General features: G+C 51.5%; 6 protein-coding genes across 6 annotated transcripts; 3 read left to right on the forward strand and 3 right to left on the reverse strand.

Moving 5' to 3' along the window:
• Window positions 1-76: 76 nt before the first annotated feature.
• F5J12DRAFT_716344 (GH3 auxin-responsive promoter) lies at window positions 77-2,143 on the forward strand (the record flags this gene model as incomplete). The annotated part of the gene is made up of 7 exons (XM_051741003.1): window positions 77-650; window positions 712-953; window positions 1,012-1,161; window positions 1,211-1,390; window positions 1,442-1,591; window positions 1,628-1,805; window positions 1,866-2,143. Coding segments are annotated over 7 exons (1,752 nt in total), but the record flags the coding sequence as incomplete, so codon positions are not given.
• Window positions 2,144-2,313: 170 nt separating this feature from the next.
• On the reverse strand, window positions 2,314-7,973 carry F5J12DRAFT_968007 (uncharacterized protein; the record flags this gene model as incomplete). Its single annotated transcript, XM_051750031.1, has 8 exons — window positions 2,314-3,351; window positions 3,404-3,546; window positions 3,602-5,518; window positions 5,631-6,917; window positions 6,965-7,132; window positions 7,190-7,331; window positions 7,410-7,515; window positions 7,633-7,973. 8 exons carry the CDS (start codon window positions 7,971-7,973, stop codon window positions 2,656-2,658), a joined length of 4,800 nt encoding a protein of 1,599 aa, XP_051602698.1. The 3' UTR covers window positions 2,314-2,655.
• Window positions 7,974-8,118: 145 nt separating this feature from the next.
• Window positions 8,119-12,347, forward strand: F5J12DRAFT_813763 (hydantoinase). Its single transcript, XM_051744961.1, has 20 exons — window positions 8,119-8,185; window positions 8,232-8,388; window positions 8,451-8,577; window positions 8,630-8,742; window positions 8,795-9,117; window positions 9,174-9,279; window positions 9,339-9,358; window positions 9,408-9,491; window positions 9,551-9,953; window positions 10,028-10,647; window positions 10,711-10,750; window positions 10,803-10,862; window positions 10,922-10,978; window positions 11,031-11,048; window positions 11,111-11,203; window positions 11,265-11,332; window positions 11,393-11,614; window positions 11,675-11,837; window positions 11,908-12,080; window positions 12,147-12,347. The coding sequence occupies exons 1-20, from the start codon at window positions 8,139-8,141 to the stop codon at window positions 12,223-12,225; spliced, it is 2,973 nt and encodes a 990-aa protein (XP_051602699.1). The 5' UTR covers window positions 8,119-8,138; the 3' UTR covers window positions 12,226-12,347.
• Window positions 12,348-12,374: 27 nt separating this feature from the next.
• F5J12DRAFT_904240 (major facilitator superfamily domain-containing protein) lies at window positions 12,375-14,476 on the reverse strand (the record flags this gene model as incomplete). The annotated part of the gene is given in 5 exon segments (XM_051748500.1): window positions 12,375-12,458; window positions 12,872-13,076; window positions 13,096-13,703; window positions 13,756-14,169; window positions 14,225-14,476. 5 exon segments carry the CDS (start codon window positions 14,474-14,476, stop codon window positions 12,375-12,377), a joined length of 1,563 nt encoding a protein of 520 aa, XP_051602700.1.
• A 1,650-nt stretch (window positions 14,477-16,126) lies between these two features.
• F5J12DRAFT_968057 (uncharacterized protein) lies at window positions 16,127-19,917 on the reverse strand (the record flags this gene model as incomplete). Its single annotated transcript, XM_051750032.1, has 16 exons — window positions 16,127-16,413; window positions 16,476-16,510; window positions 16,568-16,754; window positions 16,810-16,913; window positions 17,042-17,260; window positions 17,347-17,419; window positions 17,473-17,591; window positions 17,659-17,943; window positions 18,002-18,151; window positions 18,216-18,447; window positions 18,499-18,604; window positions 18,661-18,758; window positions 18,809-19,203; window positions 19,258-19,524; window positions 19,649-19,798; window positions 19,857-19,917. The coding sequence occupies 16 exons, from the start codon at window positions 19,915-19,917 to the stop codon at window positions 16,357-16,359; spliced, it is 2,538 nt and encodes an 845-aa protein (XP_051602701.1). The 3' UTR covers window positions 16,127-16,356.
• A 715-nt stretch (window positions 19,918-20,632) lies between these two features.
• On the forward strand, window positions 20,633-22,529 carry F5J12DRAFT_890164 (protein kinase subdomain-containing protein PKL/CAK/Fmp29; the record flags this gene model as incomplete). The annotated part of the gene is made up of 4 exons (XM_051747390.1): window positions 20,633-20,853; window positions 20,915-21,528; window positions 21,587-21,798; window positions 21,822-22,529. 4 exons carry the CDS (start codon window positions 20,633-20,635, stop codon window positions 22,527-22,529), a joined length of 1,755 nt encoding a protein of 584 aa, XP_051602702.1.
• Window positions 22,530-24,331: the final 1,802 nt, after the last annotated feature.

The following is a 24,331-nucleotide window of genomic DNA, read 5'->3' on the forward strand; positions in this document are numbered from 1 at the left end:
GTATTTAGTACCAGTACTTTCAGGCAAGTTGCTTGTCCACAATGTCTTCCTCGCAGGTTCCGCAGCCCGTCCATGTCTTGTCCCCGATCTTGTCAGTGCACTCAAGAATCGCGCTAGAGGCTACATTGGTAGCTCTCATCAAGAAGAACAAACACACTCAGCTATTTTTCCTGAGTCTCCCGTTTTTGCGGCATTTCATAGTGCGATACGCGACTTTGGGAGGGAGGATTACGACGCCATTTCGGATGATATCCTCCTGGAAGCCTTTCGCACCACAATCCCGTTCACGAACTACAACTCTTACGAACCCTTCGTGGCTAAATTCCTAACGGAAACTTGTCAGGAGGACGATGTTCGAGATATGTTCTCGCCCGGTTTGCCTCATCACATAGCGGTCACAAGTTCGACCTCAAGTCCAAAGCCAAAGTTTTTCTGCAAGTACCAACACCAAGACTCGATGCGCCGTAACCTTGGTGACAGTGGGGAGATCTTCTGGACCTTTTCCCTCCACTATCGTCAGTTGGTGAAAATCCAAGATCGCAATGGAGACATCATTAAAACAGTCCCCGCCGGTTTGGGGTCATCTGGAGGGGTTCGTATGCTGCATGGTTTGGAAGTGGAAAACGATCACTCGAATATCAAGTTGGCGGGTACGCCTCGCCACTCTACGCTTAAATGTTTCCATTTTATAGTAAAATTGTCGCTTACCAGGGGAGTGGTCCACTTCTCCGATCGCCGTCGGCTTCATCCGCGACTATCGCGCATTCTTGCTCACGCACACACTCTTTGCACTCGCAGATGGCAAGGTCGAGATGATATTTATAATCTTTACTACGTCCGCAGTTGATATGATACGGTATATGGAAGAAGAGTGGGAAACTCTGATTGCTTCCATTGAGACAGGTGAACTTCCCCCCTGGGATGAGATCAAAGAAGTCCGCGAATACCTTCAAGTAAACATTTCCTTACCACTTGGCAATCGTAGTGAGCTGAGCTGGATACTCTATTCAGCCCCATTTTCCTCCACGCCCGGAGCGCGCTGCTCAGCTTCGTGCAGTCGGTAAAGCAGCGGATCAAGCAGGCTGGCTAGTGAAAATTTGGCCGATGCTCAAGAGCACTCTTTCCATTGGTAGTGGTGTTTTCTCCGTCGCGGTTCCGAAGGTCAGCTTCATTCCATAGACCGACACCGTCACTCCCAGCTTTGCATTAGTTGCGATTCTACTTGGGCCCCGACGTGCAGCTGCGTAGTCTCGGGTTTCTCACTTCCGAAGCCCACGTTGCTTCAGTCTACGACCCTTCAGGTTTGAACCTTTTCAAAGTGTCATCACAAGACCTCATCGAATACCTTGACGTGGTCAAGGAGGACAATGTGTCTAGTATCGTACCCCCTGTAAGCTTGGCCGCTTTTCTTTTACCCGGTCCGATTTGATCCAAAGGAAAGTGGCTAGTTGAGATCGGGAAACATTACGAGATCGTGTGCACCACTCGTGACGGACTGTGGCGCTACCGTCTTGGGGATATCGTCGAAATTGCAGGCTTTGATCCGACCGATGGCTCACCTATCATTCGCTACTTCGGGCGACGAAAGCAAGTATTCTGATGACCCACTGCGTTTTTTTGACTAAAGGAAATGCGTAGTGTTATTACGTGGATGGCAGGTGGTGCGCTAACCGAACAGCATATCACCGCTGCTATCTTAGCGGTGCAAGATACCCTTGCTCCGATAGTCGAATTCACTGCCATCATCGATAGCCATAGCGGGATTCCCACCCTTGCATATCTTGTCGAAGTTCATGGCGAACTTCGTACGTGATTGATATCTCCCAGTTAGCTCATGATGATTCTTACTATCACCAATTCCAAAGATCCCGAGGCCACCAAAGCTCCCATGAAGCTTCACGGCGAACTCTGCCGTCTGAACGAGGAATTTGATCCACGGAGAATGCAGATACCGACCATCAGGGTGTTGGAGCCCGGGGCGTTCGGGGAGTACAGACAATGGAGAATTGAAGTGACCAACTCTGGTTCTGGACAAACGAAGGTCCCTGTGTTGATGTGGGACAATAGTGCCCGAGAGTGGATGTTAGCGCGGGTCCGGAGGGAGTTGGCTGCAGACCCTAACACCGGAGCCTTGCAAGGCTGACTGCGAGCATAGAGCGAGACTATCGAACACTATCCTGAGAACACATAGACAACTTATATCGCGTCCGTTGACCAGCATGTTTGTAGCATACTGGAAGATCATGTTTGTATGCGTGGTTTATCTGGTTTGACTGGGAATTTTAATGACCTTCCACGCCTCGGACATGCATATGCTGTCTTGTTAGCGGCGATTTGGGGTGCCACTGCTCTTTGCGATCCAAAGTTCCCGGAATCGAGGAGGCTCACGGGTATGGAAGGAGTGGTATTGGCACCTTGCGAATGGTAAAAAAAAAGATTCATACTATGACAGAAGTACCACGAAGGTATGTAAATAAAGACGAATTTATGAAAAAATCGACGAGTCCATAGATTATCAAGGAGCGTAAGATGTCTGAAAAAGAGCGCGAGATTGTAGTATATGAAAACCCCAAAAAGCCGATGGGATACAAGTAAAAAAAAAAAAAAAGCGAAGGAGGTGACTGTGTATATGTGTATATCGGTTAGATGGGTCAACTACCGATCCGTTGTGACATTAGGTACAGTCCTGGTGGATCTTCGTGAGCCGAAACGAAGTTTACCGTCATCGCCGCGACCCCAAGAGAAGAAGCCACCTGTCTCGTGCGAGTGAGCACTTCCTGTTCGTGATCGGAGGGACCAGGCTGGAGAGGCGGGTCGCGCAGGTGCATTCACTTCCAAATGTTCCCCGTTATGGAGGTGAGCGAGGTGATGGTGATGGGGATGTGCATGTCCCGAGTGACCCACGGTATGCCGTCCGTCGCAGCACGCGCGTACGTTCTCTAAACCTTCGAACCCGCCGTCGGACTTGGAATCTGCATGCAACTCAAAATCAAGGTCTGCGTCATTTTGGTTGTTTCCCACTACTTGTTCGAATGACCGCGTAGGGCTGTACGGGCTTTCAGGAAGTGCCCAACGCAAGTACTCCGCAGCAGGTGTACCCGAACGTTTGCCAACCGATCCTCTAACAGAAAGCTGTGAGCGACTCCGCTTTCCCTTGGGAGTTGTGTTGAACGCGCCACCGTTGTGACTGCTCCTCCCACTCCGTTGGCTGTGAGGACTTGAATCGGCTATTTGACGATGGTCATCATCGGTAAGCTCCGCGGCGTGCGACATGGGACTATTCAGGCCCACGGGATCAGCCAGCGAAGCTCCTGGATTCGGGTTCGGTCGGGATAGCAGATATTTAAGAGCCTGAGAAGCAGTCAGTCAGTCGATTTCTACAAGCCCTGGCCATCAGACTCACGTTGAGCCAGATCTCATGCCGTTCTTTGGTGGGTGCCGTGAGCTTCATCTCTCGTTGGGACGTCGAGATAACGATGCTATACTGGTATAACCCAGGTGGCATGGGGTTGGGATCCAAAACTGCGCGGATGCCTTCAATGTACGCTAGACAGCAAAATAATCGGCGCGAACGAAAGCTGCTTTCTGCATATCAACTCACCACTCTTGGAACTGGATTCCGACACATTCTGCGATCCGGGGTCTGCTGAACTCCAGTAAAGGTGCTTAGTATATGGGTGCACCCAGAAGAAGCGTTTGTGTCGCTTCTCCCCGTGTCCTTTGCCGAGCGTACGGCGGGTATATTTGTAAAGAAACTCCCCGATCATGGTCTGCGTGATGGCATGAATGACAACAGGGTCTGTTGCACCATTGCGCATTGACTCGGCTGGCTTTTCGGCTGGGTTGATCGTCGAGCGGCGGTTCACAAAGACGTTGTGATCGGATGACATCGAAGACCGCGGAGACAGGGCGCTGCGATCTGAGGTAAGGGATGTATTGGATAGTTCCCTGCGTTCGTTCTCCCGCACCGTCCACGAAGGCAAGCCGGATGACATTTGAGAATTTTGAGCGTGTGCGGCCGCATTCGCCGCAGATCGGAAACTGCTCGTAGATGGTGGCTGGCGAAGGTTCGACGGCGGAGGCATACTTGACCCGTGTTGTCTCGGACCGTAACTTCCCCTGTTAACAGAAAGCATGGCACCGATAGGCGTTGTTGCGCGCTGGATAAGCTCTGGCGGGGGAGGAGACGATGGACGGGGCGGTGGCACATCGGAAGCAGACGAAGTCGTTGGCATTCTTCTCTCGGGAATGAATGAAGGCGGGGGCATACTGTTCGGTGGAGGTGGCTGACGTGGAGGTGGAGGCAGAACCACCATTGGTGGTCGCGTCTTGTCCACGAGAGAGGGCACAGCGGACGTCGTACGTGGGCGGTGCGATCCGTCATCAGTAAAGGTCTCCATAGCGGATTCGATGGACTGGCGTCGATCGGAGTTGGAGGTAAGTGGACGAATAATACCAAGAGGTGCAGTGGGTTCTCGCATGGGCGCCGGTGAAGAGGGAGGTGGGGAATTGGTGGGGACAAACTGGAATGACTGAGCTCCCGTAGAACCTACTCTATACAGTCCCAGCGGGGATCCAGGCGATGTGAGTGCGGGATGAGCAGTAGGTGTGGCGGACGATGCAGACGTATCTTGCTTTCCGGAAGGTGTTACTGCGGGAACGGGAATGGGGGAGACTGGAGGAGTGATAGGTACTGGTTCATCCGTCTGGATGCACATCTCGTTGACTTCAGGTTTCGGTTGCTCGATGTACTTGATGACCTCGACTTCCTTAATCACCTCTTTCGGCACCTCCTTGACAACTTCCTTAACGACTTCCACTAGCTTAACGACCTCCACCTCCACGACCCTAACATCTTCAAAGCTCGCTTCAATGCCTTTGTCCTCGTACTCGACGAGAGGCGGGAGCTCGTGTGACTCCATAAATGACTCGACAGAAGCCACGCGGCTTGGTAGGCGTGAGGCCTTGATGCTTTCATCATCTTCACTCTCCGAATAGTCATTGTCTGACATCGTCAACATCGAATGGAAGTCCTCTCTCGACTCCCAAGGGGTTGTCATGCCAATACTCATGCGCGCATCGTGGTAGTCTTCCGCGTCTGTCTCGGTTTCCATGCCCGTTTCCGTGGCGCCGTCATCGAACTCATCCTCACTCTCGGTTGCTTCATCTGTGATCGAGAGCGCGCCAGGCACACGAGTGTTCCGAATGGTAGTGTCGCCGCTCTCATTGCCAGTAGAAAGACTAGAGAAGTCCGCTTGGGTAAGGGTCATGCGGCGTGAGGAAGGAGAGAATGCACGGGAGAAGGCACCCATTGGTGTGGGAGATGTTTGGACTTGGGCTTGATTCGTTTGAAGGGCAACAGGAGACACGTCAATCTTCATTTCAACCACACCATGCTGAGTCGCCGTCTCCATGCGTTCGACAACGGGACCTTCAACCTGATCGGTCTGACAGGACATCTCCGAGGTTCTAATCACAGACTGGACGCCCGCTTCACTGGTCTCCGGCGCCGGGGCAACTGATGGAACGGGAAGCGTGACATCATCGAAATCAGGTCTGGCATGCAATTTCCGAGACTTCTTTCTCCGAAACCAATAAATCATCCTCCAAGACGGAGGGCACGCCGCTACTCATTTCCAAAGCAAGGGCAGCCGATAGAGACTCCGGTTGCCCGACAAGCGACAACGGGCGAGCCTCTTGGAAAGCAGCACCGCCTCGCGAGCGACGTTGAGGAGCACCTCCACGTGCGGAGCGAGAAAGAACGGACTGACGGAGTGGACTAGAGCTGGAAAGTAGTGAGCTATAAGATGCAGACCTGCGGAGGACATTGGCATAAAATGGATCCATGCCGTCAATGCTTGTGCGGTTTGAAGGAACGGCGAGTGGAGAAGGTGAACTTTGAATAGAATCAGGTTGACGTTCGTCTCCTTCGCTTTCCGAAAGCTCAAGGTCAAGATCATCCGCGCCATCTTGGAACCGGCCAGGAACAGATGGTACGGGAGGTGGAGGTGAAAGCAACAGCGCGGATTCTCCACCATGGTCTGAAGAAGGGGTACCGGCTGCCATTCCGAATCGGTGGGACAACCCGCTTCCCCGGCCTCGGCGACCCCTTGTGCGGCCGCTACGGAAAGGTGTGACCTTGCGCTTTGGCTTACTCTCTGTTGAAGCAACGTCGGCATCATCATCATCGTCGAACAATGCATCTTCTGAGGGCTCGTTCTCATCGTGCACATAGCCGGGGGAAGCCTCGAGTTTGCGCTTATAGTCTATGCGCATTTCCTTCTCACGATGAAGGGAACCTGTGAGTTTCTTAATCTGTCGCTGAGCATGTTGCAAACGTTGTTGCAGATCTTCGATTTCCTTGCTAGGGTGGTTGGCAGCTTGGAAAGGGCGAGACGGTGACGGGTCAGGAGAGATATCTGCAATGTCCTCAAAATTCTCTGGTTGGAAGACCGCAGAAGAGTCCAGTTTTCTCCGATTGGTGGATGCACCCCCAGTGGTAAAGACATCGTCTACTTCGGGCGCGACGGGTGTCAGGAAGTCCTTTGCACTCGCAGCACCTGGAGTGAGAGGAGATCCAAACTTAGGGCCAAGCCGACGATTCGCCTTAGCAACCTCAACCTTCATTGCGTCAAGAGTGGACTGCAAATCAGATTTATCACGCTGCAGACCTGCGGCATACTTGCGAGCTTGAGCAAATTCGGTCTCGTGCTTGGCTTTGAATTCGTCGAAGGTAGCCTTAACGCGCTCAGCTTCGTTTTTGTGTTGGTCCGCTGATTCCCGAGTGGTGTTGAGCAGTTTAGTGAGTCGTTTATGCTCGGACTCAAGACGTTGAGCCGTGCTCTGGGAGTCGGAGAGTTGTGAACGAAGTTCCTGCAGAGTAACCTCGAGGTTCCAATTTTCCTCCTTGAACTTGTCTGGCACGAGGTCAGGCAAATAAGATACAAAATCACGAGCAACACACCTGAGCTCTGTTCCTGTGCACGGAGCGCCGTGCGTAGAGACTCAACAGTCTTCTCGAGGTCATCCTTTTCTTCTTTCATGTCCTGGATAGCCTTGTCCCTTTCGCCAAGGAGACTCTGCAATCTGCGGACTTCGGTAAGGAGGCCGCTGCCGATTTCGAATGCGAATTCTGCGAAGAGCACCTCAGTCACAAGTGGCATGAGGTGTGGATGCGAGGCAGGCTCACCGACATCGTCTGCTCGATGCGCAGCATTCTTGGCACGTCGAGACTGGGCCGTTGATGAAGCCGGAGTTTTCGAGCGTTCTGGTTCGTCACGTTGTAAATCTTTAATAGGGAGTGACTGTGAAATATCATCTTCGGGAGGCCGCTGAAAGCGTACATCAGTACATCAAGCCCAGCACGATGAAAAGAGAAGGATGGATGAATGTATAAGCACGCGAAGCACTGTAACGCAGGGGATTCCACGTATGAATGTGATAGAGAACCAAGGGTAATCACCCAATGGTCGCTCAGGTGACGTGTTGGGTGACTTCTGTGGGCCGCGTTGCCACCTAAGGTCGACGTGCGTGATGAACACGGGGTTGAGATGAAACAACAGCATGGCCGCCCCAAGCTTGTTTAATGACGACGGGTGTGCCAGAAACGGACAGAGATTAACAGTGACGCACCTTTGCACCGAAAGCACTTGAAAGTTTGGCGTTTTCGATATCCCAGGCCTTGATAGTCTCTGCCAGTTCGCGGTAGCGTTCTCTTCGCCTTCTGTGTCTAGTTCCTCGTCATCTCCACGTTCTGCATCGAACTCCTGAATCTGTCTGATCTTCTCCTCGAGTTCAATCTGTTGGGCGAGGACGCGTTGCCCGAGAGCGCCTGCCTGCTGGAGCTGCTTTTCCTTGGTGTCGAGGAGGAGCTGGAGCTGGAACTTTCTTTCGCCAGTGGAAGAGAAGGCGAACTGCGAGAAATCCGGCATGCTTTCTAGGACACCGGCAAGACCATCGGACGAGCTGGTCATGCCTGCCACAAGGCGGGTATTTTTGCAAGTCACTGAAGAAACGGCAGAAGGTGGCGTGCGTGCGAATGGGGAGTCCGGTTGGCTGCTGTCCCCTTATGGAAATCATTTCACACATCGCTTATGCGGTTGTTCGGTTCGCCGGCGACGTCATCATATCCAGACGACATGGCCGTCAAATTGCGCTTGGGAGTCGACGTCGGAGGCACCAACACGTATGTGAACTGCCCTGCTTTTACCACAGCTCTTTCGATTATGTAGAGACGCAGTCCTGCTAGACATATCCCAGGGCATCATCGCGTCCGCCAAGCACCCGACCACGCCGGACGTTACGCGAGGCATACAGCGCGCCATCAAAGACGTACTCGACCAGGCACCGAATGCGACCGACATTCAAGCTCTTTCCATCGGTACCACAGTAGGATCGGGCCGTTTGCTGCAGCGCACAGCTTTACTGACCGTGTGCAACACTCATGGCAGCACTTCGTCAATGCGCTGATCGAAAGAGATCCAGCACGTTTGGACCGTGTAGCTGTCATTCGTCTTTGTGGTCCTTTCACTCACGGGACCCCTCCGTTTGTCGGATTTCCCCTTGACCTCAGGGCGCGTACGTGAACTTTCACTAGTGTCTCTCCTCCACAAATGCGAGATTGCTCCAGTTCTACAGGGCCCCTGCTTCCTTGTTTCGGGTGGCCTCCAGATTGACGGCAGCGAAATATCTCCCGTGAATTCTTGCGAAATCGAAGCTGCCTGCAAGGAGATTGCGAAGATCGTACGTCGCAAACAATGAATACTCACAGCCACTTTTAATTGCAAGCTTCCAGGATATCAGTGCGGTCGTGGTCTCGTCGGTCTTTGCTCCGATTGACTCTACGATAAAGCAAGAAGAACATGTCGCCTCCATAGTGCACACGGCGCTAAGCCATGTCGACGTAGTATGTTCGAAAGATGTTGCTCATCTTGGGCTCCTGGAGAGAGAAAATGCAGCCATTCTCAATGCCTCACTACTCAGATATGCTAAGATGACTGTCGCAGGCTTCCAGCGGGCTACCCGTTCTCTGAGTCTCAAATGTCCTGTTTTCATCACCAGCAACGACGGGATGCTGCTCAGTTGCGCACAAGCCAGCCAAATGCCCGTTAGGACATTGTGAGTCCGCGTAAAACCCTATCCTTTAACTGTAATATAGCATGTCCCTTCGGCAGTTCGTCTGGTCTAACTAATTCCATGCGAGGAGCCGCATACTTGGCCGATCTCGAATCAGGTGTCTCAAGGCAGTCTGCGTTAGTTGTCGACATTGGAGGTACGACGGTAAGTTAAATCGTTCTCTCCTTCCAAGGGAGCTTTTACCGACCGTCTTGTTTTCCAAGACTGATATTGGCATGCTCCTGTTCGTCTTTGGCTAAGTGAATTCTGGTACTCTCTCACGTACCTTAAAGGTCCACTGGCTTTCCTCGTCAGGCGGCAGCCCACCATGAACTCTGTGGAATTTTACTAAACCTGCCCATGCCCCATGTCACCAGGTATGCATTCTCAAATACAGAGAGTATGACAAGGTCTCTTAGCGTTGTATGCATTTAAGTATTGGGTTAGGCGGTGGCTCACTCATTCGCCAAAGTCCCTGCACGGGAAATGTAGCTGTTGGACCCGATTCCGTGGGGCACAGAATCTCATCTGAAGCCCTTGTCTTCAACGGGTCGACACTGACTGCCACTGACATTGCCGTTGCCGTGGGCCGTGCCTCAATTGGAGACTCCTCCCTTGTGGCAAACATTGATCCATCCATCATCGATGGAGCACAAAAAGCCATCAAGGTGATGCTTCAAAATATACTGGACGTCATGAAAACTTCCGTAGCGGACGTACCTATCTATCTAGTTGGAGGAGGTTCCATTTTGGCACCCGACGAGCTAGAGGGTGTGAGTCGCGTGCATCGACTTCCCCATTATGATGTCGCCAATGCGGTGGGCGCAGCCATTGCGCAGGTCAGTAATCGTGTCTGCTTTCCATCCCAAAAATACGGTGATAAGTAACATATTCGTGGTTGGATATGAAAAAGATCTCCGGCATTGTAGATTCGTTTGAAGATACCTCGTCTATTTCGGTGTCCGAAGTTAAAAAGATTGTTGAAACCAGGGCTATTGAACGAGCTATCTTCGCAGGAGCTGACCCGCAACGCGTCGCGATTATCGAAAGCGAGATCATCCCCATAGCATACACCTCCGGTCGGTGCCGCTTCTATGTCAAGGCCGCTGGCGAGTGGGACAGCTCCTCTACGCAAGGCCACTTAGATGCCTGTGAAGGCAAAGACGGATCTACTATTTGTCCTTCGCCTCCGGGAACAGAACTTCCAGACCACGGGGAACACATAAATGCCCCCTACCATCCACTTGCAGCCCCAAATGAGTTGGACATCAGTTCATATGTTCCGAACGTGCAAGACAACCAATGGCTCTTATCTGAGACAGATCTCGAGTGGATTGCCGACGGGTGCTATGTCCTCGGTTGCGGAGGTGGCGGTTCCCCGCTGCACACCTTCCTCGAGCTGAGAGAGATGGTTAGGACGGGTTCACTCATCCGTGTCGTGGATCTGGCATATATGCCCTCAGATGCCGTGGTAGGCTGGGGTGGTGGGATGGGCAGCCCTGAGGTGTCGTCAGAGCGACTACTCGGAAAGGAGTGCGCACATCTTCCATTTATATATTTTCAGGATTGATGAATTGTTAACGTTTGGATGGGCAGGTATCACGAGGCATGCGAGGAACTGTGGAAGCTCGTTGGGGTAACGTGCCCGAATATTCGTGATCCACTTCCCCGGCTTATCATGAAGGCAGATAACCAAGCCGGAGGCGCTCTGCGCGCTAGAAATTGGGGGTGCTAATGGCATGATCAATGTTCGTTCGCATTCGCATTTAGATATATCATTCTACTGACCACCTTATCCATTACACAGTTGATCATGGCTGCCAGCAAGAACTATGACATACCCATTATTGACGGTGACTTTATGGTAGGCCTATTCCGTTCTATCGCGAATGTTCCTGCTGAATAACACCTTCCAGGGTCGTGCTTACCCTACGGCAAGCCTTTTCCTTCGGCTTTGCAACGTTCATGATGAGTTGTAGAACTGATTATACGTTAGCTACACCAAACAACCCCGAACGTGTTTGACAAGAGCGGAAAGGGCTTGAACTTCCTCCCCAGCGTCATTTCCAGTGGAGATGGGAATATTATGGTTTGTCAACGATATGCTGGAGACCACTGCTGCTTACAATATCTTGATCTGTACCACATAGGTTATGACCAGGGCCAAACGGGACACAGATGCCGACGCTGCCCTCAGAGCCGCTTGTGTTGAGATGGGGTATTCACGCTGGTCTATATTTCCCGGGTTCAATTGCTGATCTCTCCCGCTGTACTTCAGGACGCACGTTGGGTTGGCCTCCAAACCACTCAAAGCCAACGACTTGCCAGTGATGATGATTGCCAACACTGTTTCCCTGAGCTGGCGTATCGGCAGGGCTATTGCGTTAGCTAGGAGGCGATCCAGCATCGGGCAGATCGGGCATATCATCGTCGACGCTGTCGGGGGTTCGAGGTCTGCCAAGGTGCTTTTCAGTGGAAAGATCACAGATGTTCGGAGACGGTACGTACGCTCTTCGTATGTATTTCGCCTGATGAAGTTGAAAGCACGCACGCCCTACAGGCTGCACAAGGGCCATACGATTGGAGAAGTTGTCATCACTGCGTTGTCCTATGGAAAGGACGACTCATCCGAGGCGGTCGAGAAGTTCACCGGCAGTCTCGTTGTCCCGTTCAAGAACGAGAACCTCTACGCTGAACACACATCCAAGGACGGCCAGAAAACCGTAAGTGTGCGTGTGCCCACCTCTGTCGGTGTAACTCACACTGGTGGCATCCATCCATGCATACCGCCAGATTAGAGCAGTAGTCCCGGACCTCATATGCATCCTAGACGCCCAAAATGGCTCTGCCCTCGGCACACAGGAGTACAAGTACGGTCTTAGGGTGGTCGTGATTGGCATCACCGCTGCTCCGCAATGGACGGGCACACTTCGGGGGATGGCTGTAGGGGGACCAGCGGCATTCGGGTAAGTGTGATTTATTCCTTAGGCTGAAGTATTCCCGTATGAACTCACGTACGTATACGTGGCCAGTTTTCACGTGCCATACGTGCCACTCGGGGTGTATAATCGACCGAAGTCGGTTATCGAAGAATACGGGCACCGAAATTGAGGTTCAAGTATATGGAAGAGCCCTTAATGAGATGTCATACCATTGTATACCTAGCTACCCTCGATACAAGCGTGAATAAGCCCCGTATCGGTTTTGTGATAGATTTAGCGCGATCAACGCACTGCAATTCACTACTTCCTGCCCGTCGTTCATCCGACCTCGCTCCTCACATTGCTGGCGGGTGTCTTGAACCATGGGGATAGTGATAACTCTTGTGCTTTACTGCCAAGTATCTATCCATAGTATACAAAAAATGAGCTACATGAGGATCTCCCCTCCTGGGTGTATATCGTGGAGGAGAGAAATGCGAAGTGATGTACGAAACAAACTGGTCGTCGAACTACAACTAGCGTAGGCGTGTGAGTACTGTACGTGTTATACGAAACACGGAGGGTTTCAAGAACGTGTTAGAATAAATGGGTACTATGGATGTAAGTGGATGCCAGGAAAGCGAACGTGAACAAAGGGGAATGACGAGAGCACACTCCGGTGCGAACGTGGCAGGCTCGGATTCGGTTCGCAGAAATGCGAGGGCGGGCTCCGAGGGACACGAAAGCTGACTGTATCACAATCAAACGGATGATGCCTTTGCCGCTACAGCTTTCTCAAGGTCTGCGGCGATGCATCCCGCCGCAGCGGCGGCGACTTGAAGGCGCTTCCTTTTCCATGCGGGTACGAAATCGACCCTCTTCAAAAATAGGACGGCGATGGCATATATGACCCCAAAACAGACGGCAGGGATGGTTCCAAAATGGTACGCCCTCACAAGCGCACTCATTATCTCGTCCTCGTACTGGGGCCACATCCCCGCAGCTGCGTCATCCGCCAATCCCAGCCCTTGGTCGATCAGACTTTGTGGCACTACGCCACCTCCGCTCTAGAGCTGTAGTGAAACCCGTTTCAAACACCGCGGTAAGAAGCGCGGTCGCAAATGTCCCTCCGAGAGTGCGGAGGAAGGACAGAAACCCGCTGATGCCGGCAACCTGGTGCGGCTGAACAGACATAGGTCCGACTACAAGAGAAGGTTGGTAAAGAAGCCCTGATGCCACACCGGTTATGACCGAAATACCGATAGTCTGCGATGCAGGCGTGTCGCGCCCGACAATGAACATGAGTCCGCTCCCCAGTGCATAAAGTGCACCACCGACAGCCCCAATGAGACGGACCTGGCCTGTCTGAGAGAGGATGTTCGCGCCAACAACGGAGGACACGCCAAGAGTCAGGATGAGTCCGAACATTTGAAGCCCGGAGGTGACGAGGCTGGAACCCTTGACGTCGATGAAGTAGCGAGGAAGGAAGAAGACGGCACCAAAATAACCAGCTCCAGTGAGGAAATTGATGAGGCAAGTGACTGGGATATTTGGAATGGAGAATAAATGCATATCGACGACGGGTTGCTTCGCCACTTTGAGCTCGTAACAGGCGAACACGGGAATGAGAAGGCCGCCCAGAATGAAGAGGACGATAATAGGTGCGGACTGGTTCAACTGGTACGTAACACCCCCAGTGATTATGAACAAAATTACTTACATTCCATGGGAATATTTTATTTCCCAACTCGATAGCGACGCATATCATGCTTGAGATCGCGACAGCGAGAATGCATCCAATGTAATCAACTTCCCTGAGTTGTCCAAGAAGACCAACGCTCTGCTTCCTGTGGGGCACAGGATACCGCATGGCGGTTAAGGCAACCAGCATGGTGATCCCAATGAGTATCAGTGTCGTCCAAAAGATCCATCTCCAATTGGTGTCTACAGAGAAGATAGCGCCTAGGACGGGCCCGATGGCCAGACCGATTGCTGACGACATGTTCAAGAAGCCAAGCCATAAGCCACGCGTGTCTGAGGTTGTGAGATCGAGAATGACGATAACGGCCACGGATTGCCGACCCGCAGCGCCTATTCCTTGAAGGACACGGGCGCCAATCAGGGAGATCATGGACTACAAGATCGAGTAATAAAAAAACCGATATGCGAGAGGAGAGCAGTATGGTTACCTGCGCAGATGCACACCAGAGAGTACCGACAGCAAATATAAACATTGTGCCGTTGAAAACCTGAGAGCGACCAAAGATATCGCTGAACCGTCCGAGTAGGGTCTGTGTGACAGTGAATCCAAGGAGATATGCAGTCGCGATCCAGTTCTGGTTTTGGGAGTCACCGAAATCTGCACCGATGGTGTGCATAGCAGTGGTAGCGGTGGTTTCGTTGAAATAAGCTGTGAAATTTCCCAACCAAATGCACACCATAATTAGGAAAAATCTAGTGGGTGAGACGGCGACGGCAGGTTGTTGGCTGCTGGGGGAACCATGGGTTTCATTGACCGAGGATGAACCATCAGGTAGAGCAGGAGAGTCAGAGGTCGTACGGCCCGGCGTAAGGGCGTCCGCGCTGTCACCGACGGAAACACAATGGGAGTCGGAGGACATGGCCCAGGGTGTCAACAGGGAGATCCAATGGTAGGGTCCATGTATTTATGCGCCGCAAGACCCCCTGCCGATCCGCCGAAGAATTTGCTCTAAGCTTGGGGATACCTTCGTTAGGCCGTGCGGATCATCGTCAGAGAGCGGACATAGTCTTCAGGGAAGGTCAACGAACCTGGGCTGCAGAAATAACCGTGTCGGTCAGTCGGCCACTGTCACAATCACTATATTGCTGGTGGCAAAACACCTTGCCAAAATCCTGCGGCCATTTCGTCGGCGTACGACTGCCAAGTACACTGCCAAGTACTGTGGTCACATTGACAGTACGTTACCCTGAATATGATGCGTAGAGGTTAGGGTGTTCCACATGTGCTTGGTGCGGGAAAATAATAGGAACTTGGCCCTAAAAATACCGGCCGTGTCATCTCTGTCGCTGCGATTCAGTACTTCTGGGTAGCATCTCATGACGACTCGCCGTGTAGGTGGATCACGCTTTCCCCTACCTGCAAGTATTTGAGCATGTTGCGTGATCTCGTCTCTCCGCCGCGTCCTCGCCATTCGCGAGGCATGCTTCGGAAAGTTACTTGTCTCCGCAATAATGAAGAAGTCGAGTTTAACGGCATTGGTAGTACAGTTCCCTCGGTCAGGGTCGCAAAGTCACCACGCTGCGGGCGAACTTGGTAAAATTTGAATTTAGAACGCTGGCAGCCGTGGTGAGTTCAGACAAATTTTTGGCCCGTCTGTCAATGTATTCCAGTGGAAGTACCTCGTGATTTCCTCTCGTTGCCTAGGCACCACGTTCTCACCGGCCGGGCCAGAAGTTTGGACGGTCTACATACTGGGGGGAAAACACATTATCTTTGATTAGCTCACTAATAGTAGGCCGATCTAATAAGTAGTCGGTAATGAAGTCCCCCCTCTCGACGCTTGGGAAGAACATGGAGTCGGCCGACAGAACATTAATCTTCCTCAGATGAGGGAAAAAAGAAGACGGGAGAAACTAGAGAGAACTGAGATATGAAGTCGTTGACCTCGAAGATACTGCAGCGTTCCGGTTCATGTTTACCAAAAAAGTAACAGTGGTTTGTTTTCGAAGTGCATCAGAGCATCGAGACCCTCGAGAAGGCGAAGGTGGTGGCTACGCAGAACACCGCTCAGACGTTCATACACTGGGAAGCACTGTAATACTAGTGACCTTTCCTTGGATGTAGGCGATCACCCTGACCCATTACCCTCAGCATCCTGCATTCTATTCGGCTGGACTTTTCATCTCGTTCAAACCATTAAACTCTACTTGTCTCTAACACGACTGTCTACCGGTGCATGGATGCATGGATGGCATACTATCCGACTGCTCCGTCCAGCTCCAAAGTTCAACTTCCAAGTAGTGTTGCGAGCCCAATGCCCCTCGTTAGCCAAGCACGCGATGATTTCTTATAAATGTTGAGAAGTGATATCATGCACGACAAACTCTCTAGGTTCCTCGGCGGCCGTACAGGCTCTCACAGCACTACCTCAGTTGAAGTTATTCGTCGAAGCAAGTTCTCCCTCTTCGACAACTGACTTATCCCACGAACGCAATGTCCGCCATTTCGGTCCCTTTTCCTCTGGCATCCGTTAACATGCTTTCAAGAAATCAATAACACAGATCATGTAAGTTGCTGGTCTGCATATGCGTGTAGATTAAAGCAGTATGTAAGCGGGCCCTACCACGGCGATCCACGGAGACTTGGTCCCCCAGATATCGAAATTCCTTGTGTTAGCTGTAAACCATGACCGTAAGCACCCCAATAACAGCGCGAAAGGAAAAAGGGATGAAACATACTGCAGTATTAATTTGCTTGTGCACGAGACAGAGATCTAGAGCCACGGAGAAGAATGCATCTCGGCAACTACCCAGAGAAGAAGAAGACGTACAATCCAAATATGACATAGCCCCATTGTTCTGGTCCTCAACCAACATGTCACTAAATTCGATCTCCACGCCATCCATATTTTGCCTGGCAAGCAGCATCTGAGGGACATATCCCCGTTGACTGAATCGATGCGACAGAATGTTGTGGACTTGTTGGGAAAGGCGGGTGTTTAGAACAGGGAGGTAGGTCTTATCCGCAACGACAATCAACTGAGAACAGTCCGGTCCGCACGACAGAACGTACCATATTCGAGTTCAACGCAAGGAGGTCCTGAACGCCAAATAATTCATCAAGTACCTGCCGTGACACCCCGGAGCCAACCCAAAAAATCATGTACTCCTCGTTGTCTGCACAACTCCGTCAGTTCGATTACGCATCCATCAACCATTACACATTCATCAATCCTGCCACATTCATCCACCCAACTCAACATAACCGAGCATCGTAATCACATTCAGAATTAGCCAGTACGCACCGATAAGATACACCCCCCTCGCCTCCATATACATGTGACTATTCCCCATAAGGGACGGAAACGCAATACGTCCCGTCGTATCATTTGGTAACGCAATAGTTTCCTCGAGGTCGTGAAGTGCGAGCAGGCGGGGATAGAGGTGCTGCATCGTACTGCGAACGCCCATGGAAAGGATCTTACGTGCATAGTAATTACGGACATCCGCGGAAACCGTACGACCTACGATGAGTTCTCGTGTGAGTTCTACGGGACCGGCGCGAGGGAGCCGCCGATGAAGAAGTGAAAATGATGGGAATGCACTCCACCTTTAAGAGGCTTGGTTTTGGTTATGGCGAGAGAGTAAACCGGGAGGCACCTGAATGCTTCAGGAATAATCAACTGGATGATATTTCAGGAGACGAGAGCAATGAGGATAAAGTAACTGGTTGCACCTGTGACGCAACAGTGCCAGCTGCACAATTCCGCCTGTATCCGAGCAATATCGATGAACACTTCTCCGTCAGTTCCTCTCGTATCTGCGCCATACGGCGAGATGATAGGTTCGTCATCGCTAACACAAAGTCATAAGGCGCAATCGAAATATCACCATTTGAACACAGAGAAAGAATCACACCTACCCTGCCGTGCAAGATGACACACCGTAGCATCCATATCTGCATATTGAAACACGCTCCCTGCAAGCGACACAACCTGGAGTGCTAGATTGCACGTCCGGACACGTCGTTTCCCGTCAGTTGTCGTATACAGGAGGGCACACTGCAAGTAGGCATACTGGCGCTCGTCCAGTGTTCGTGTATGCTCAAACGATGCCGAGAACGCTTTGTCAGCGTCCCATACACCTACTTCAAGATCGGTCAGCGAACGTTCATGGAAATTTCCGTAATATTTAGATATTTGGAGGCCTGGAGAGCATCACAGCGTAAATGGGATATACAAACCAAACGAACGTGACGAATCTACCATGAGAACATCGGATGCGCATGACGGAATTGTAGACTGTCGTTCGTGTGACTAGCCTCCTGAGCTGAGATGCCAGTACAATCCGGTCTCGGGACGGCTTGAACCTGGGGTGAAAATACATTTCTCCACCGGTCACGGAGGAAGCGATCCCTGTACCCATCATACAACTCGGTTAAAGGGTAAACGTACATATAAATGATCAGTAAACTCGTACCGATGGAACCAATATCAATCGTCTTGCTCATTCCCAAAAACATGCTTATACCAATGCCTTCCTCAGCACACTCCTCAGCGACGTCGCGCCAGACACGATCCCGTGGAAGGAACAACGTGGTCTCCTTTTCTGTACTGTACACCCCGGTTTCGTCAGTCAACGGATCCAGTGCACCAGGCCCAACAGTTGGCATGGTGCTTTGGAATACCACGACATGACCCCCCATCCCGGCCTACTTGCCAGTAATTAGGAATATCAATTCTGAATACCATGGTTTACTTACTAAGGATGCAAGCCCTGCGATCAGCGCTGCGCCTAAGCTGGCCTCCCTTAGTGACGTCATACTGTTGCGTTCCGGCAAAGAGGTCAAGAGCCCTTCGATCACTGTTCTAGCCCAGCTCGTCAGGCCAACCACATAATCCATACCCGGGAGGACTGAACTTACCTTGATTCCCAGGGGTCAACGAACATCCCATCACGCAATGGCACGAAAATCTCGTCCAGATCCGCCAGTACGATCACACTAGCTTGTGGGAGGCTTGGCTGATAGACTTGTCATAACTGCTGGGGAAATTTCTGCGAGAAACGCTTACAGACAGGTTGTAAAAGTGCAACGTTCTGTCGAAAGTGAGAATGCCAATCCCACAACCTCGCGGAAAGCAAGGGTCAAATGACGTTCCGTCTATTGCCTCCCCTCCATAGAGAATATCCAAGAGTGTATCGCAAGCGGATTTGAGTAGTCCTGATTCAACTGCTTCAAAAGAAATATCAAATGCAAAAAGGTAGTTCATCGGCTGAGGTTTTCGAGCAGTAGTCGGTGGAAGATCCGTAGAGAAATATGTAGGCATCAACTTGGGTAACGGGGGTGGAGCCCAGTAGTCTTCAGAATCGGCGACAAAATCAACCGTGCCCTTGTTCAACTCGGGTCGGTTCGCATGGTCCATCCGCATGAAGTTGGCATCAATGTTACAGAAGTATTCCGGAGAAACTTTGACATTATGAATGGTTGGGCAGTGAAAATAGAAGAGAAACAGTAACGCACCTTCAGTTTCGTGTCCACAAAGGTTACACTTCCACCTGCTACCCCCGGCCGTCCAAACACACCAAGGGTTGATATACCCTCTACACTGAGCACAACGAGGAGGGCCACTTTCGCCACAATCGACCAGAGGAACAGGTTCCTCTCGTGGATCCAGATCTGCCAACGGTTGTACTACCACTGCGAGGGGAATTTCGCATTCTCTTGCTAAATGTGCAGAACTTGGGACATTCCAAGTCGTGACTCGCATGTATTTTGGATTCGAATTACCTGAAGTATTACGATAAGCTCCTCGTGCTGCAATGTAATCTCGGATGGACGTCTTAATACACGTCGCGCCCACCCATTACAGTATATAATGCAGCGCACGTAACACTGCGTGCGGGAAGCTCACCTTGATCGAAGGCAACGAAGTCCGTTGTAGACAATGGTGGGTTGTTTCCTGGAAGTGTCATGTACATTTGTGACTCCCATGCTTCCTTGTCTGCTTCTATTGCATCTACCGGAGACGGAATCTGGCTGGGATCTATGCGGGCGCGAAGACCTGCCTCATATTTGATTGATGCTTATCTTTTGACGTGGCGCACGTAGTAGAGACTAACCTTTATAAGGCTCTCCTGCACTGTGCGGGGGTTGTGGTATATGTTGATATTGTGGGGTCATGGACGAGTAAATATTTCGAGTCTACGAGAATGAATGAGTCGGTTATCGCGCGTTTGTACTAATATGTATCATCGAAATCGTTCGGTCACTATTACTCGCGCACATGACTCGATACCCACTTGATTGTACGAATATCTCAACCAATAAGTCGGCACTGTCTACTCCTGATAGCAGAGTTACATTGCTTTTGCTGCCATTTTCCCGGCAGAAAAACCACGAATTGAAGAAGCCTCTCGTCACGCCGGACGCAGGACGACAATGGGACCATTGGAGACCACTCCATCCTGGACCACCTCAAGGAGGGGGTGCGTCCAGGAATGCAGCGCCATACTATTCTAGTAATTATCGGGCGAGCAGCGCATGCTCCATCTTCAACCGCCCAATTCCATTAGGTACTGACTGAGGTGGACTACCCGTCGGCTGTCTTCCAGCATTTGCTTGGCCTTGGGGGCGCATGCATGCACATGACTTCATGTGGGCCACACTCAATGGGTACCCAGGTATCTGTATGGACAGCTGAACAAAAAAAAGTTGAGACTTCAACTGTTCAGATTTTAGTGGTGGCAGGAACTTGTATGTCGAGTTTATCTCTCTCATGGTAACCTGTTGGGCTGGGTCTAGGATCTGCCGGAACCCATGCATCGTAGAAAATGGTGCATTGAAAGGGCCAATTTCCAGATTGCATACGACCACAAGTAACCTGGAAAGCCATAGGATGACTAACGACGTCGTAGGCGACTGGAGGAAGTGGCTCGTCTTCGATTTGCTACCAGTCTCGATCTTTCCGCCTCTGTGCCGACCTCTCTCGCTGCGTTCAGCATATCTTTCCTCAATCTCTAACTTCACTCTGACCTGTTGGCAACTGCCAAGTCGTGCATTCTCAAGCGTGTCAGACTCTCCTGATGATCTCTTCAACTATTCACCAGGACGCTGGCTGTAAGTCTTATACATGTTGTTCTCTGGCGTGTACGCCTTATATGTAATCTCGCACATTCAGCGTCAATGATGATCTTCGCCTCGCAGAGCACAGACGTGAGTTCGACGTCGACGAGCTTTGTCGACTTGCGGCGCAGTCTGTTGGTCGGAGTTCTCAAGCTATCGACACATTTGTGAAGCTCACCGAGGGCGACTTCAACCGGACTTTCCTTCTCACTATGCATGGCGGCTTCGAGATGGTAGCCCGTATCCCGCACCCCGTCACGGTCCCCAAGTTCTACGCTATCGCTAGTGAAGTGGCCACAACGTGTTTCCTCCGTTCCTCTGGGCTGCCTGTTCCCGAGGTTTACGATTACTCTCCTTCGTCGGACAACGTTGCGAAGACGGAATATATTTTCATGGAGTTTATGAGAAGTACGAAGCTCAGCGACGTGTGGCTGGAGCTGGAGGAACTGGATATCGTTTCGGCCTTGCGTCATCTTGCTCTACTCGAGTCTCGTATGATATCGATTCCTTTTCCGGCTGGTGGAAGCCTCTACTATACCAACGAACTGGAGAAGGTGGCAGGGAGGACGTGCGTCCCGCTCAACGACAAGCGCTTCTGCGTCGGTCCTGATGCCAGGCTGCATATGTGGTTCGGAAGGAGGTTGCAGCTCGACGTGGACAGGGGACCATGTGCACCGCTCTCTGCCTTTTCTTTTGTTGCACTTTCTGGAACTAATCGATACTACAGACGAAATCGCCGAGGCAGCACTCGTAGCAACAGCTCGCAAGGAACTGATGCATCTGGAACAGTTCGGTCGACCGCTACTACCGTTCCGGCGTGAAAGAAGGGAGGCTTACGGGTACAAGGAGCAGTCACCGTCGGACCACATCAAGAATTTCGAACGCTACCTTCTCATCGCATCCCGCTCGTCTCCAAGAACTCAGCCCTCTGTCATTTCCGTATCTGCCATCCCGATCTCCAGCCGAGCAACGTCATCGTGTCGACGTCGTCAGACTCTAACCAGTTGAAAATCGTGGGCCTGCTCGACTGGCAACACGCCTCGATCCTACCCGCGCTTCTCCTCGCTGGTATACCAGGTCGCTTGCAGAACTACGATGACCCGGTCTCGCAGGTTCTCATCCCACCCTCACCACCGGCGAACATGGACGAGCTGGGCCAATCCGAGCAGAGCCACGCGATGGGACTCTGCCACCGCCGTCTCGTCCACTTCCACTACTTCAAGAACACGGAGGAGTACAACAAGCTCCATCACGATGCGTTGCCGGACCCCGCGTCCATGTTCATCTGCCGCCTTTTCGACCAAGCCGGTGCTCCACGGGAGGGTGAGGCTCACGCGCTGAAGACTACGCTGATAGAGGCAACGGAGATATGGGGGAGACTTACGGGGGTAGGTGTGCCGTGTCCAGTGGCGTTCGAACCCGATGATCTAGCCAAGATGAAGGAGCTGAGCGCAAAACTGCAAGTAGCGGATGAGAATTTTGAGGGGTGCCGAGGCATGGTTGGTTTCGAGACGGAGACTTGGGTGTCCAACGAACACTACGCGATGGCCATAGCCCCCGCCGAATTGCCAAAGCTGAGGGTGTTGACAGAGATCCCGGAGGAGGAAGTCCGAGCTAAGACTGAGGCGAATTGGTTCTTGAACGATATGGACGAAAAGGATCACATGTAATAAATCGATCGAAACATTCCAAGGCATGTCCAGTCGACCGCCCTCTTCATGTATGTTGACTTCACGCGACGCTTGTTTCGAATCGGGATGTGTGGAGTGCACGGCCCTGGAGATGCGGCCTTGGTCCATCCCACCGCGATGGACGCAGAAGTCAACAGTTCTGAGAATGATGAGTTGGAGCTAATGTCGCTGATGTGCCTTTCTCCATACCGCACAGTATCCTTGGTACGTGTCCTTTTATCCATTTGATCGCTATTGAATTCCAGTTTCAATGCAACAACGCTTCGCATTCCTTTCACTTATCACCTCGACTTCGACGCCGTCCCACGTCCATAATTTTTCCGGGTACTCCGCCAGATGACACAGATAATGAGAGATTAAACGACTTTCTGTCTCTTGAGAGCGTGGTATGTCTAATCGTGTGTGTTGGAAAGCGCCTGCTTAAGACACCAACCGAAGGACGAATCCTACGAGCACCGTTAACTTGCCGACCACAACCTCTGTGAAATCCTCTCTGAGTTTCCGAGTCAACACCCATATCACAAGACTATATCTTCGACGTCCTCCCTCCTCTGCGGCCCTGTTGATTTTCGATCGCAAGTGCTGTCAAGCTGGGTCCGAACTTGGTGCATGATTGGCAGCTTCAATAAGGTGAGATCCATCTTTGTGTCGCAATACGTTCATGCGAAGCTCAAGATACCCAGGAGCGGCGTATATCATACCTCGCCAGCCTACAACATGGTACGTGTGGACCCACTCTTTGGCGTATATGTCGACAGTAACATTTCCATTCGCCATAACTGACAAATTACGGAAACGCAAGGTCTAATGGTACGAAAGGTGCCCAAGTTTGCACTTTGGCGTGTCAGCGGGCCAAGACACTTTACCTGTGTTGCCGCTCAAAAGCTCAAGGACCACCACCATGACGCTAAACGGGAATATACGCAGAAAACGAGCAGTGACGTACTGCATCGCATTCTCCCGGGAGACCCGAGGGAGCGAAAAGAACATGTGTTCAAGACCTTATTCGGAAGGGAAGCGCGACGGGAGGCTCACCAAAGAATCTTGGAGCCAATGGAATACTTTGGGACACTTGATTGTATTGTATGTGCGACACCAAACCCTACCAGTGTCGCATGGAACATGGCCGCTACTTGCGGCCGTCAATGGTGAGTACGTGAACATGGCACTGCTTGGGCAACGGCGAACTACGAAGTCCTTGCTTACATACCTACTTCAGTTCGATGTTTGGTACGTGGTATCCATAAACAGTGTGTCAAGATATATCGTGACACGAATATATTCGCACTGTTATCTAATTTCCTCGCAGGAAGTGGGTAGTTCATCGGGACATCCGGTGGGTCCACAATTGTATATAATTCGTGAGTTCACGTACTCTATGGGTTACCCCAGAACGCAGCTTCATGCAGTGACGGCCAATTCTCTTGAACAAACATTGGGATGCGAAAGGGTAATCTGAACATGTATCGATGTAGTTGCACCCCATTGAGTGATGGAAGGTGCGCGACTCGAAAAAAAAACAGGTTTTATCTGCACAGGAAGCCGAAAGGATAACCTGCGCTTTGTCAAAATTACCCGGTATAGCTGATCTTCTACCCCGAAGACCTTAGGTGGCTGCCAGCCGGGGTTCTCCCGTGCCGCATAGAGTCTGCCACGGTTATTCTCGCCTTACTTGTCTCCTCATCTTTTGCGGGGTCTTCCTCTGGGCGATACCTGCGTCGTCTCCCTGGGTCTTTCTTGACCCAGATGCATCCGCAGCTACTTTGCTAGCGTTAGTTTTC

This window comes from Pisolithus orientalis (assembly GCF_024613125.1).
Source record: "Pisolithus orientalis strain OTSU chromosome Unknown F5J12scaffold_6, whole genome shotgun sequence".
Lineage (NCBI taxonomy): Eukaryota > Fungi > Basidiomycota > Agaricomycetes > Boletales > Pisolithaceae > Pisolithus > Pisolithus orientalis.

What these genes read in the sequence shown, in the direction of transcription:
- F5J12DRAFT_813763 (XM_051744961.1), top strand. Translation starts at nt 8,139, where the DNA reads ATGGCCGTCAAATTGCGCTTGGGAGTCGACGTCGGAGGCACCAACAC. An exon ending in TCGACATTGGAGGTACGACG is followed by an intron (nt 9,280 to 9,338) that starts GTAAGTTAAATC and finishes TTGTTTTCCAAG; the next exon opens with ACTGATATTGGCATGCTCCT. An exon ending in AACTGTGGAAGCTCGTTGGG is followed by an intron (nt 10,751 to 10,802) that starts GTAACGTGCCCG and finishes TCATGAAGGCAG; the next exon opens with ATAACCAAGCCGGAGGCGCT.